Raw genomic sequence first — 14,488 nt, forward strand, 5'->3', positions numbered from 1 at the left:
TCCTCCTATATGTGTTATATATAAATCATACTCATATGTGTGACTAACTCGTCTTCTTCTCTGGGGCCTTCGGGCTCCCCGGATCCCAGATCCCGGGTGCTGCTGTAGAAGGCTACAGACCTGAAAAGGCTCAAGCTGCCACCAGTAGCACCACCTGCTCACGTCCCCATCTGTCCATCAGTCTCTTCTCTTTCTCTCTCTCTTTATCTCTGTCCCTCTCTTTCCTTCTGAACATCTGTCTCTCTCCATGATCTTTGTCTCTGCCCCTCTCTCCTGGTCTCTTTCCCCCCAACAGGTCAAAGCAGTAGGTCGTCCCCATTGAGATAACTTTTGTTGTGTTTTGGCGCTATATAAATAAAATTGACTTGACTTGACTTACCTGTTTTTCTTATTTAATGCTGTTTTTGTCTGTCATGCAATCAGTTAATCTTAAATAATGACTAACTCTTTCAATGTTAGGAGTACAAAGTAGAGCTGGGAATAAAGAAATACATTTTTTGGGGAAGGTAAAACAAATACATATGTTGTACTGGAATAAAAGAATGTATGACAACTATCCATCCATCCATCTATTTTCTACCGCTTATCCTGTTAAGGGTGCCTTTCTCAGCTGTCTTCAAATGAGAGTAAAGTTCACCCTGGATGAGTCGCCATTCCATCGCATGTCAAACACATATAGACAGACAACCATTCACTCTTGCAGCCACACCTACGATCAATTTAGAGTGTCTGTTTAACCTTGTCCCGTCTTGTATGTTTTTGGACTGTGGGTGGAAGCTGGTGACCCAGAGAGAATCCACAAAGGCACAGGGAAAACATGCAAACTCCACACAGAAAGGCTCCTTGCTCAAGCCAGGGCTTGAACTTGGAACCTTCTTGCTGTGAGGTGACAGTGTAAGTGCAATATATCTATGTCTATATCAATATATAACTGTCACTTCCTCTTTTAAAATATCCTATGCCAATGCAATTTCACGCAGTCTTTGCACCTCTCTACCATTTAAACCATGTTTACGTATATGCCTTCCCTAGACTTCATAAGTCTGTATAGTGCACATTGTTCATCACTTTTTTATATTAATCTTATATTGTTTTATATTTATATATCTTCTCTGCACTGGAAAGCCTGCAGCTTACCCTTTCCATGTACTAGTTACAATGACAATAAAGTGAATCTCTATCTGAATCTGAACGTGCTAACCATCGTGCCACCCCTGTATGACAACTAATGAGATGAATTTCTTTTAACTTTACCTATAATTTTCCGTTTTAATTATTTCGAGAGTAGTATTTTTGTAATGGCAACTGCTATATCATCATCATCTCCACCCTCTGAGATTGGATACCAAGCCCCAGTGACACCAACCCTTAACACAAGGGCGATTGACCTGAGAATGGAGATATGAAGTTGGACATCCGTCCTCCCTGGATATGACTGCCATCGAAAAGTGATAAAACACCCTCTGAAAGTCTGCTGGAAGATGGGAATACAGACTCATGGACCGTCATCACTTGGACCATAACAAAGACTATAAATTAGCTTGAGAACATGATGAATACCATGAGCAATCCCATGGAGAAGAAGGCTGGAAGCCAAAATCAAGGACACATGAAGAGAAGTTAGTCAGCTTCAAGAGCTACAGAATGACAAATGAATTTAAGAGTGCTAAGTGCTAAGATTCACTGGACCACAGCTTCAGTGATGTTCCTGAAATCATTGAATGTTTCGGATCATTCATCCTCCCTTAGGCGACACGGTCAGGGTTGATCAGACCCTAGCTAGTGTCCCAGTAGCATTGGCCTACAGATTGCTCCTCCTGATCCAAAGCCATCTGGAGGCTCTCTCTGCTGCCTCCATGGCTGACTTGATGGCTTTCCTTTTGCAGCCCCCGTGATGCTAAGTAGCATGTATACCTTGCACAGTGAATGTCCAACAAAGCCTCTACACCCCACTTTGATGGGCTCGCAGCGCGCTTTCCAGCCTCTTCTTTGGCAATGCTCGACCACCTCACGGTACTTTGACTGCTTCTGTTCGTTCGCCTCCTCTATGCGATCCTCCCAGGGAACTGTCCGTTCTATCAATACCTTCTGCCTTGAGGAAACTGATGAGAGCATGATGTCTTGCCTCAGGGAAGTTGTTGTGACGGTCTGGAAACTTGAGCTGCTTGCTCAAGTCAACTCGTAGATCCAAGTCCACTGCTGAGGTAAGAAGGCCGGCAACTGGTTTAAGCTGTGATTGCAGCTATTCTCCAGCCTTGACAAAGGAGATGATCCTCTTGCCATGTTGTTGCTTGCTGCTGTTGTTTTTGGCCACAGCTTTGGAGATGGCTTCTGCAATTGACTTCAGTACCTGGTCGTGCCACCACCCGTAGCTGCCCTCACCCAGGGCTATCGAGCAGCTGCTTAGAATGTGCTCCAGAGAGCCTTTCCTGTAGCACAGAGCACAAGCTGGAGAGTCATCCATGTCCCGAAGATGGAGATTGGATGGGCTGAGCAGGACATCATAAGCAGCTCAAATCATGAAGTAGATGTGCTGGGGTTCCGACTGCCAAGTCTCAGGGCAAGACACTTTCCTCACCAGCACACCCTCTCAACCTGTACATACTCCTTGCTGTTGCTGCATGCCCACTACCCTGCTGGTACGTTCTTCCTCGACCTTGCCATGTGCCTTCTCAGAGAGGTTGAGGAAAGGCTACCAGCCCTGCATGGCTGTTGTCATCGTGCCCACCAGAGCCCTGTGTCTCAGCCGAGACTGGGCTATCTCCAGGCCTTCCTGAGCACTCCACTTCCCTGCCAGTTTGCATCACGATGACAGTCCTTACAAGTCCTTGGAGTCCCACTAGAGCAAGGCCTCTTTTGTGCGAAAGACCCCTGACCTCGTTGATGCTGCTAAACAGAAGCTGGAGTTTGTTGGTTTTCCCATACAGCACAACACTGCTGGGTAAGCCAGACTTGCTTACTGCTGATAGCCACGTCTCAAGCCCCTTGATGGTTATTTGAATTGCTGAAGTATCCCTGAGACTACAGTCAAAGACCTAACCCAGGCTCTTGACCTGTTTCTCTGTGATAGATGGGATTGCTGTGCCTTCCACAAAGAAGTAAAACTTGTCTGTCTTCCCCGGAGCTTTTGTGCTTTCCCACCAGATTCCTGACTGATGGTGGTGGAGGCTGCAGACCTGAAGAGGCACAACCTGCCACCCTTAGCATCAGTGTGAGTATCAGTACTCGTAGTATTCAAATTAGTATTCTCATTCCTGTCATAAAATTAACATCAGCATTGTGTTTATGTTGTATTTGCTCTCATGATAGCATTACTTCGTAAGTGTCGTGAGATAACTTTTGTTGTGATTTGATGCCATACAAATGAAATTGACTGGACTTGACTTGTACATGCAGACTTAAACAAAACTGAATTAAAAAAATACATTTGTAGATAGAACATAAAATCCTTATTGGATGCACTTATTTCAGTATTATTTTGAGCCACTTGTTGGAATTTCTTCAGTGAATGACCCTGGAAACTGCAAACATGTTTTCTTCCAAGGGAGGGGTGAGGTGTGGTGTTGCATTCCAACTTTAGATTTCACCAGATCCTATGTACTGGCCCTCCAACAAATTTATTACAATGAAATTTATGCTGGGTGGCATGGTGGTGTGGTGGTTAGCACTGTCGCCTCACAGCAAAAAACTTCCGGGTTGGAGCCCCTGCTCGAGCACGGGGTCCTTCTGTATGCCGTTTGCATGTTCTCCCTTTGCCTGCATGGGTTCTCTCCGGGTGCTACAGCTTCCTTCCCCAGTCCAAAGACATGCAAGAGGAGACTTGGCTAATCTGATAGTTTAAATTGACTGTAGGTGTGGCTGTGAGAGCAAATGGTTGTCTGTCTATTCGATTGGGCCTGCGATTAATCGGCGACCCGTCCAGGGTGTACCCCGCATCTCGCCCGAAGGCAGCTGGGATTGGTTCCAGCCCCCCCACAACCCTAGACAGGATAAGCGGTAGAAAATGGATGGATGGGTGGAAATTTATGCTAACTTTTGCTAGAAGTTCTAATCTGGGGAACATGAAATTTAATTGAACATTTCCTTTACTGAAATCTGAATATGCTGCACTCACCTCCAATTTTAGCATTATAGGCCACACCCACTCCACATACACCATTGTTAGCCGCAGCTGCAACTTCTCCTGCACACCGTGTTCCATGTCTGTGGAGAGAAAAGACATTCAACTTGAGCGAGACCTTTAAACAAAGTTGTAGCTGAACAGACTCTAAATATGCCCAGAGTAAAAAGAGTATAAAGTCATTGTGACTGTCATAGACATGTGTTATAACTATGCCACGAATGCCACAAGGGGTGATATGCCTCTCACTTTAAGGGCTATTCATTTTAGAATTATTTGAATGATTAACACTATATTGAACAACTTTTGTAATTAGGAGGACCTTCAGCTCGAAGTGTCAAGGAAACACTGAGTAGGAACAGCTTTATTTCTACATTTTACCAAGCTTTAGGTTTTAAAGGATGGGGCATATCAAAGGAGTAATTGCAAGAAACATTGTTAGATGATTGGATGAAATGTTTTAGTTTTATTTCCATTGTTGAGTCCCATTCACTGATGATGTTTGAAGGCCTCAAACAGGCATTCTGGGTGCGAGCAACCACTGTTGTTTATTTTCTGTAAAAGCGAGAGAGAGTGTGTGTGTGTGTGTGTGTGTAGGTGTGTGTGTGTGTGTGTGTGTGGGTGGGTGGGTGAATGTCGAAACACTGTGAAGCACATTGAGTATGACTAAAGGAAGAGAAGGCCACAGGAAGCACATTTAGCAGGATTATACTTACTTCACTAATGTAAATGAAAAATGAGGGAAGGCTAGGGTATGGCCCAAGGGGAGGGGGCACAAAATCAAAGGGAGATCTAGATCACAGAACGGCTGAAGTATGTTATATTATTATATGTTATATTTGTAAAATAATTAAAGCTGAACTTAGCTGTTCTGAGATGATAGAAATGAATAAATCTAATGGTAGTCCCACATTTACCTTTACATAGGCGAGTGGGAAATCATCAGGTCAGGTTCTGCATTTTTTTTTCTAATTTCGGTTTGACTGTGTTGCAGTGAGGCAAGAAAGAAAAAAAAGGAGGGTGGGTTTAATGGTAAGGTAGGTATGTCTTCATGTTTTAGTTTTATTATGTTTATGATCTGCTGTCATCTGCAGCCTCTCCCAGTGGGACTCCCTGCACCCATAGAGTTGAGCAATAGCTCCTCCTGGCTGGTTTTGTGTTGTCAGTTTTTTTGTTCTCCTCCTTTGGCATTTTCTCCGGCCCTGGTAGACTGGTTTTCAGTTGGTACAATAAACTTCAGTTTGCTTTTCAAATACCTTTGTTGTGACTTAGTTTATGTTACACTGTTGGGTATAACAGTCATCAACGACAAGCATTTTAGGGATTTTTTTAAACATTCAATCAAATTGCCTGACAGGCCTTATTTTTCACTGACAGATACGACCTAAAACAACAGCCTTGGCAAATACATCAGACACAATTTAAATGTTATCAAGAGGTCAAACTACATTGCTTTACGACTAACTAGCTCATCTTATTTTGATGGCACTATGACTCCCTCAAGAACAATGCAAGTAATCAAGAGTGAAATTCAGACTTACAATAAGACAAGGCCATCTGCTTAAATCGCATTTGCAAGGAGAAAATTATGCAGCAGCAGTCATTTTTGTGAATGATTCAGCTCGACATAGTTATTATTTGTGATGTTTTTTTTTTTACAATTGAAACATAAATAATATAAACAAAGAAATGAGAAACAACAAACCATTCAATATTGTTCAGTATTGGTGTGTGTACACACCATTTTTGAAATAATCTGGACGTCACTGAATGGTTCGTTGTTTCTCATTTAACACACACACACAGACACACACACACACACATATTGTTGAAAGACTGGGCCCGCACACCCGTTTTATGTTAACATGTGTTGAAACACTGCAGGGTTGGTGCAACATTAGCTTTTTACAGACAGAGAAAATGCAACAGCAAATGGTTGTTATGAACGATATTCCAGGCAGGTTCTCATAATGTAACATGAGTGAGAGGATTTCATGCACTGCCTTAGATCTTTTTAATGGCATTCAAAGTCAGGGGTATGGATCAAAAATCAAGGATCATTCTACAATGAAACTTTGTTAGCAACTCTTCAAAATAACACCAGACAACAACAGTATAAAGCTTGAGAAATAAAAGACAAACAATAAATAGAGCAAGCATAAAAAGTATAAAGCATAAATAAATGGCCCATGCAGGAAAAACAGAGCAAGAATTTTATACATTTAATTTATATTTATTTAATTTATTTAAGTATACCTTCCTATTAAACATTCACATGCAAGATGCTAAGGGCATCCTTTGAAATTTAATGTAGTAGAATTTGTTGGGCTCTGGTGCAACCTCCGGTGCAGAGCAATTTGTCAGATTTTACTTTTACTTTTGCTTCTCAGTGAATTTATCAATTTTCATACAGGTACAGTTTTTTTTGAATGTATATGTTCTCTAAATGTCCTTGTTGTTTTCTCTCAGTGGAACATATTTATGTGTAACATAAAGGGTCACTCCTTTCAAATATTGGTTAAAGTCTGGCCAAAAACCCAAAACATTGTAATGTGTGTATGCAGATTGTTTATGCGTGTGTGTGTGTGTGTGTGTGTGTGTGTGTGTGTGTGTGTGTGTACACGTACATACATACAAGTAAGTGGTAAGTCAGTCTGGACTGAATTCAGCAGAAACAGCCAGACAGCTTAGTGTGTCCAGGGAGGCTCAGATGTGCCAAAGCAGACAAAAACATTTAATTCAATTTTATGTGTCAAATGTCCATGAAATAAAATTAATCCAGAGATGCTTCACTGAATTCCTCGATTCCATGTCCATTTCAAAGGTGCCAGAAATACAAAGAATGAGGTCACCAAAACCATTAGCCAGAGAAAGATAATGTTTGCTCATTTCTGGAAAAGAACTACAAAATGCTCTCCTTCAAGAAATGTAGTAACAGCAAATAAGACATTAGTATGAGAGCTGGCAGACAGCTAAAGCTACATGTTCTGTCTTGCTGTTGAGAAAAGACACAACACAGCTTTAAAAAAAATTCTGGAGTACCTAGGCTCTATCCTCATTATCAATGTGACCTCCTTCATCTGATCAGAAAGAGTAGTGGGGTCCACTGAAGTAATGCTTTTATCGCTCTTCCTCAGGCCAAGGCACTTTATTGGGACACTGCTCGCATTCACTGGGAAATATCAGCATCTCATGCGTTGGCTTTGAACATCAATACACAGTCAATATACTATGCTGAAGGATGATAAATTAAAATTTTGTACAAACTGACTTTATCTTAAAACAGAGCACTTGCAGTGCGGTATTAACACTCCTCCTTAAAGAGGTTGTATGATGCTCATTTCAGGGGCTCTTAATACAGTTTGAAACGATTGAAAGATATGGGGCCTCATGTATCAACGCGGTTTATGCAAGAAAAACTTGCTTCCTGCAGGATCGACGCTCACGTTCAGATGTACCAACGCGAAGTGTTCGTCGATTCTTGTGCTGTTTCACGCCAACTCCAGGTGCCGTAAAAGTTGGCGGAAAGCCGATTCTTGCGTTAACTGCATTTTGGTCCGTTGGAGGACACCCTGTGGTGGTGTTTGGTAACTGACATTATTTGGTGACCTGATCATTGAATAATATATTAAATATTAAAGCGCAATTTGCAGCAATAGCCGGATTCTCTAATGTATTCGGAGCCACTGACAGCACTCATGTTACCATAAAAGCGCCGTCCCATGAGGAACACGCTTACGTTCATTGTAAGGGTTTCCACTCCATCAATGTGCACATCATTGATGCGCAGAAGCTGGAGGGATGGATGCCGATCCTGGCCGGGCAGCCGTCCTCACACGCCAGAATTTCATTTCCACATTGTGAAAGGGTAAGAAGCGAATACACAATTCATGAAGCCAGATTAATTAATTTTGTCCAGGAAACGTTCCAGAACATTTATCAGCCGGTCGAGCCGCTCATTGCCCCCGTTATTCCCCTAATAATGTCCTCCAGCGACTACAGGACCGCCTGTGTGAGGACGGGCTGGCCCGAATGCCGGTTATGACGTAGTGATGCTCGCGCAGGTTTAGTGAGGAAAACTATGCTTTGTATCACTTTGATTTTCAGTAAAGGAGGAGCGAAAACAGCGACTCGTTCTCTCCGTCATTAGAAGTGGCTAAGATGTATGAACATGATGATAAACAACACTGGTGATGAGAAGGGAACTTTAGCCAATAACGGGTCTGACCACTTTTTTTTCATCTCCGCGGGGTGCGTTGCTCTGAACCCACCTCGTCCACCCTCTTGCACTTCTTATCCCATTCACAATGTTTATTGTTTATACTGACACCACTGGACAGGCTGTCAAACAAACTATGCTGTCTCTCCTCCACCTTCCCGACTCGCTCACACGTCGTGAACTTCGTTTTCTTTGACATTGTTTTGCGAAGCGGACAGCGAAGACCCTATTTAAATAAATTTGCGTATTTATACATGGCCGTAACGGCCGCTGGTCTTGGCAGATGACTGAGCCGGCAGGTGTGCTGCACATCGGCGGCACGGCTGACGGATCAATTTCTATTAAACATATTGGTTGAAGGGCTGCACGGTGGTGCAGTGGTTGGTACTGTGGCCTCACAGCAAGAAGGTTCCGGGTTCGAGTCCCGGCTCGCGCACGGGATCTTTCGGTGTGGAGTTTGTATGTTCTCCCCGTGCCTGCATGGGTTCTCTCCGGGTACTCCGGCTTCTTCCCACCGTCCAAAGACATGCAATTTGGGGACTAGGCTAATTGGATTCTCTAAATTGACCGCAGGTGTGAATGGTTGTTTGTCTCTGTATGTTGGCCCTGCGATGGACTGGCGACCTGTCCAGGGTGGTTTATCTAAATGGCTGATTCTGTGTATTTGTTGCCTTTATATCTGTGGAAAAGCATGTGGAAATGTTGCGTAAGAAATGGAGTTGCCACTTACCCTTCAGGGTCTCGGAGTCAGCGTGGGTGGTGGCGACAATCCCCCGAGGTGCTGCCCGTGACTGCCGCCACCCGCTGCTCAAATTCCATCAGTTGCCCCTCTCGCTGACCCCCACCTGTGTGGCCGGCACTCCTCCGGAGGGCAGCTGTACGCCGCTTGACCTCCACCTTGAGGTCCTGTTAGTGCCATTTTCCATACTGTTATTTAAATTAAGATTTAAGCCAATTGATTATTGTAGTTATTGCATTTAGTGATTGCGCAGTGTTGAATTCAGTCCTACGATTAGCTTGCATCGTTAAGAAGTTAGAATTGCAGACATGAATTAGAAATAGAGAGGAAATCTTTCAGAGCACGAGCAGTGGTGCAAGGTTATGACGTAGTGATGCTCGCGCAGGTTTAGTATATATACGTGCGTGTGCTTGTGTGTACCTGGATGGTTATGTATATGTGCATAGTGACAGGAATAATTCATCCATCCATCGTCATCTTCCGCTTATTCCTACACATTAAGAGTCGCGGGGGGGCTGGAGCCTATCCCAGCGTCAACGGGCGAGAGGCGGGGTACAACCTGGACAGGTCGCCAGTCCATCGCAGGGCCAACATAGAGAGACGAACAACCATTCACACTCACATTCATACCTACGGTCAATTTAGAGTATTCAATCAGCCTAGTCCCCAATTGCATGTTTTTGGATGGTGGGAAGAAGCCGGTGTACCCGGAGAGAACCCACACGGACACGGGGATAACATGCAAACTCCACACAAAAAGATCCCGTGCCCGAGCCGGGACTCAAACCCAGAACCTTCTTGCTGTGAGGCCACAGTGCTAACCACTGCACCCCCGTGCAGCCGACAGGAATAATAATAATATTAATTGTTCTTAATGGTTATGATTATGACAATAATCCATCGTCATCGTCATCTTCAGCTTATTCCTACACATTAAGGGTCGCGGGGGGGCTGGAGCCTATCCCAGCGTCAACGAGCGAGAGGTGGGGTACACCCTGGACAGGTCGCCAGTCCATCGCAGGGCCTACATAGAGAGACGAACAACCATTCACACTCACATTCATGCCTACGGTCAGTTTAGAGTATTCAATCAGCCTAGTCCCCAATTGCATGTTTTTGGATGGTGGGAAGAAGCCGGTGTACCCGGAGAGAACCCACACGGACACGGGGATAACATGCAAACTCCACACAAAAAGATCCCGTGCCCGAGCCGGGACTCAAACCCAGAACCTTCTTGCTGTGAGGCCACAGTGCTAACCACTGCACCCCCGTGCAGCCGACAGGAATAATAATAATATTAATTGTTCTTAATGGTTATGATTATGACAATAATCCATCGTCATCGTCATCTTCAGCTTATTCCTACACATTAAGGGTCGCGGGGGGGCTGGAGCCTATCCCAGCGTCAACGAGCGATAAGTGGGGTACACCCTGGACAGGTCGCCAGTCCATCGCAGGGCCTACATAGAGAGACGAACAACCATTCACACTCACATTCATGCCTACGGTCAGTTTATAGTATTCAATCAGCCTAGTCCCCAATTGCATGTTTTTGGACTGTGGAAGGAAGCCGGAGTACCCGTAGAGAACCCACGCAGACACGGGGAGAACATGCAAACTCCACACAGAAAGATCCCGTGCCCGAGCCGGGACTCGAACCCGGAACCTTCTTGCTGTGAGGCCACAGTGCTAACCACTGCACCACCGTGCAGCCGTATGACAATAATAATTATAACAATAATAATGATGATATGATATAATATAATTAAAAAATATAACAGTTATAATATAATAATAATAGTAGTAACAATACTACTACTACTACTACTACTAATACTACTAATAATATGCATATCTCTTATATTGCACGAGTGTCCGGTTGTTATCGGGGCAGGTTAATGGTTCTCAGCCCTCTCCTATAGTCCTTCTATTGCCCCCCCCCCCCCCCCCCCCCCTCCAGTGAGGAGTTTAACAGTTTGATGGCTCGAGGGATGAAGGAGTTCTTCAGTCCGTTGGTCCTGCACTTGGGGAGGAGCAGCCTCTGGCTGAACAGGCTTCTCTGGCTGGTGGTGACAGTGTGCAGAGGGTGGCTGACATTGTCCAGGATGTCCAGCAGTTTGTCCAGAGTTCTCCTCTCTGCTACTGTTGCCAGAGGGTCCAGCTTCATCCCAACCACTGAGCTGGCCCGCCTGATCAGCTTCTCCAGCCTGGAGAGGTCTGCCTTCGTCACACTCCCCCCCAGCACACCACAGCTTAGGACAGGACGCTGAAGACCACAGACTGATCGAACATCCACAGGAGCTTCCTGCAGATGTTGAAGGCTCTCAGCCTCCTCAGGAAGTACATCCTGCTCTGAGCCTTCTTATACAGCTGCCTCGTGTTGCTCGTCCAGTCCAGCCTGTTGTCCAGCCACAGCCCATGATATTTATAGGTCTGTACGACCTCGACCTCCTCCGTTCCTATCAGATGTCTAGGTCTAGGTCTGGGTCTGTCCCTTCCAAAGTCAATGACCAGCTCCTTAGTTTTGGAGGTGTTGAGCTGCAGGCTGTTGTTGTGGCACTAGGCAACAAAGTTCCTCACCAGGCACCTGTACTCCTCCTCTTCATTGTCCCTGATACACCCCACGATGGCTGTGTCATCTGCGAACTTCTGGATGTGACACAGTTCAGAGTTGTAGCAGAAGTCCGCGGTGTACAGGGTGAAGAGGATAGGGGACAGTACAGTCCCCTGCGGAGCACAGATGCTGCTGACCACAGTGTCATATTAAAGGCACTTGAGAAATCCAGGAAGAGGATCCTCGATGTGCCTTTCCCCTTGTCCAGATGCGAGTGGGCTCGGTGTAGCAGGTAGAGGATAGCGTCCTCCACACCGACCTTCCCCCGGTAGGCAAACTGTAGAGGGTCCTCAGCATGCTGCACCTGAGGCCTGAGGAGGTTGAGGAAGAGCTGCTCCAGAGTCTTCATCAGGTGTGAAGTTAATGCCACCGGTTGGAAGTCGTTCAGCTCGCTGGGCCGGTTCTTTTTAGGAACTGGAACAATACATGACGTCTTCCATAGGGTGGGCACTTTCCCGAGCTGCAGACTCAGGTTGAAGATCCGTTGTAGCGGCTCCCCAAGTTCAGCAGCACATGTCTTGAGGAGCCGGGAACACACGCTGTCTGGTCCTGCTGCCTTTCGGGGCTGAAGCTTCCTCAGTTCTCCTCTCACCTGGTCAGCTGTGAAGCAAGGAGAGGGTTGTAGAGATTGTGAGGGGGGGGTGGTGGAGGGAGGGGTGGAGGGGGGCTGCTCTGTTGCTGTGGAGGGGGAGGGGCGGTGGGCCATGGAGTAGGGAGGAGGCTGCTCAGCTGTTGCAGAGGGGGAGGGGTGCATTGGAGGGTGGTGTGAGGTGGACTGGCTGAACCTGTTGAAGAACTCGTTCAGGTCATTTGCTCTCTCCACCCCTCCCCCCACCATGCTGGTCCTGGCTTTGTGGCCGGTGATGGTTTTGACGCCCTCCCAGACCTCCCTCATGTTGTTCTCCTTCAGCTTTTGCTCCACCTTCCTCCTGTAGGAGTCCTTTGCCTCCTCCAGGCAGCGTTTCACCTCCCTATGTGCTGCTCTCATCTCCTCCTTGTCCTTTGTCCTGAAGGCCGCCTTCTTCCTGTTGAGGACATCCTTGACTTCCTGTGTTATCCATGGTTTGTTATTTGGAAAACACCGAACAGTCTTGGTGGGGGTAACCACGTCTGCACAGAAGTTGAGGTAGTCTGTGAGACAGTGAGTCATCCCATCTATGTCCTCATCATGTGCACCCAGCAGTACATCCCAGTCTGTGGTGTTGTAGCAGTCTCTCAGGGCCTCCTTTGCTGTAAGAGTCCATCTCCTGATGGTGCGGATGGAGACTGCCTGTCTTTTGACCAGGGGGGTGTACTGGGGCTGTGCGTGCACCAGGTTGTGGTCCGACTTGGCCAGTGGGGGGAGGGCGATGACTCTGTATGCCTCCTTAATGTTGGTATACAGTAGGTCAATCGTCCTGTTCTTCCTTGTGGGACAGTCAACAACCTGATGGAAAGCAGCCAGGGTAGAGTCCAGGGTGACATGATTGAAGTCTCCAGAAATTATCATAAAGGCCTCAGGATGTTGGGTCTGCAGCCGTGCAGTAACACTGTGGATCCTTTCACGTGCAGCGGCTGCGTCCGCCGTCAGAGGGATGTACACACAGAGGGAGAAAACGTGACTGAACTCCCTCGGCAGGTAACATGGCCTCATGCTAACGGCTAGCAGCTCCATATTAGGGCAACACAAAACCACCTTCACTGAGACATGGCCAGGGGTACACCAACGGTTGTTGGTGGAGATAATAAGTCCTCCACCTTTGCTTTTCCCACATGCCCTCATGTCCCTGTCCGCTCTCACCGCAGTGAAACCTCGCAGGTCCACTTTAGCATCCGGTATAATATCGGTTAGCCATGTCTCCGTTCGGATGAACAAGCTGCACTCACGGTAGATCCGCTGGTTTTCCAGAGCGACAAACTCATCCATCTTATTCGGTAGCGAATTGACGTTGCCCATAATCATGGAGGGAAGCGATGGTTTGAAGCGCCTCTGGTTTCTTGCCAGCTGCGCCTTTAGCTTAGCCCCAGCCTTGCAGCCTCTGTAGCATCTCCGCAGCTCCGCTGGGATGTTGTGTCTGTGTCCGTGTTTGAAGTTTTTAAGAGCCAGTAACTCCTCTCTAGAATAAGCGAGAGTGTTGGCTCTTGTCTGTAAAATTGTCGTATCCATAGTATATACGTTTATGAACTTCTCAAGGAAGTAGAGGTGAGAAAAGGAAACAAAAAGAACAATAGAAACAAAACAGTGCTCAGAGCGTTCGGAGTGGCTGCCGTTACCTACAGCGCCATCTTGGAGTAAGTACATACATCGGGCACAAAAAAGCCTTCCAGCGGGAGATGGCAGACCGTTCCGGGGTGAGTCAGTCGACCCTCAGCCGGGCCATGCCCTTGGTGGTAGACCTGACCATCCACCTCTCCCGCAGGTACATTAATATAATTTAACTACAACTGACCACAACCAATAATTCAACATCAATAATATCTTTCAACATTCAGCACATTCCGTTTCAACATTGTCAGTGCTAAGTATTCACTAAGAATTGGAAAACGTTCTGGGGGAGACCTGGTCTGATTGGAAGGGACGGCATCCATCCCACGCTGGACGGAGCTGCTCTCATTTCCAGAAATATGGCCCAGTTTATAATAGAACCAAAACCTTGACAACCCAGAGTTCAGACCAGCAAGCAGAGCTGCCGTCTTACACGCTTCTCTGCGCGTCCATTAGGGCTGTTACCCACCCAAAACTACATAGAGACTGTGTCTGTCCCACGACCACGTCAGTTTACTCACTCCAATTCTAGTTGTAGAGGAGTCAATCAG

The 14,488-nt window shown here is 46.2% G+C and overlaps 1 protein-coding gene across 7 annotated transcripts in view; it reads right to left on the minus strand.

The window, feature by feature from the left end:
- The window catches only part of furinb (furin (paired basic amino acid cleaving enzyme) b), a 171,560-nt gene that overhangs the window by 22,850 nt on the left and 134,222 nt on the right, over positions 1-14,488 (minus strand). For all 7 annotated transcript variants that reach the window (XM_086208321.1, XM_086208319.1, XM_086208320.1 and 4 more), the window contains one exon: positions 4,115-4,203. In XM_086208321.1, the coding sequence (XP_086064447.1) occupies positions 4,115-4,203 (89 nt within the window). The remainder of the gene's footprint in view (positions 1-4,114; positions 4,204-14,488) is intronic.

This window comes from Aulostomus chinensis, chromosome 7 (assembly GCF_037954235.1).
Source record: "Aulostomus chinensis isolate RoL2024-O1b breed Wild chromosome 7, RoL_Achi_v1.0, whole genome shotgun sequence".
NCBI classification, from domain to species: Eukaryota; Metazoa; Chordata; class Actinopteri; order Syngnathiformes; family Aulostomidae; genus Aulostomus; species Aulostomus chinensis.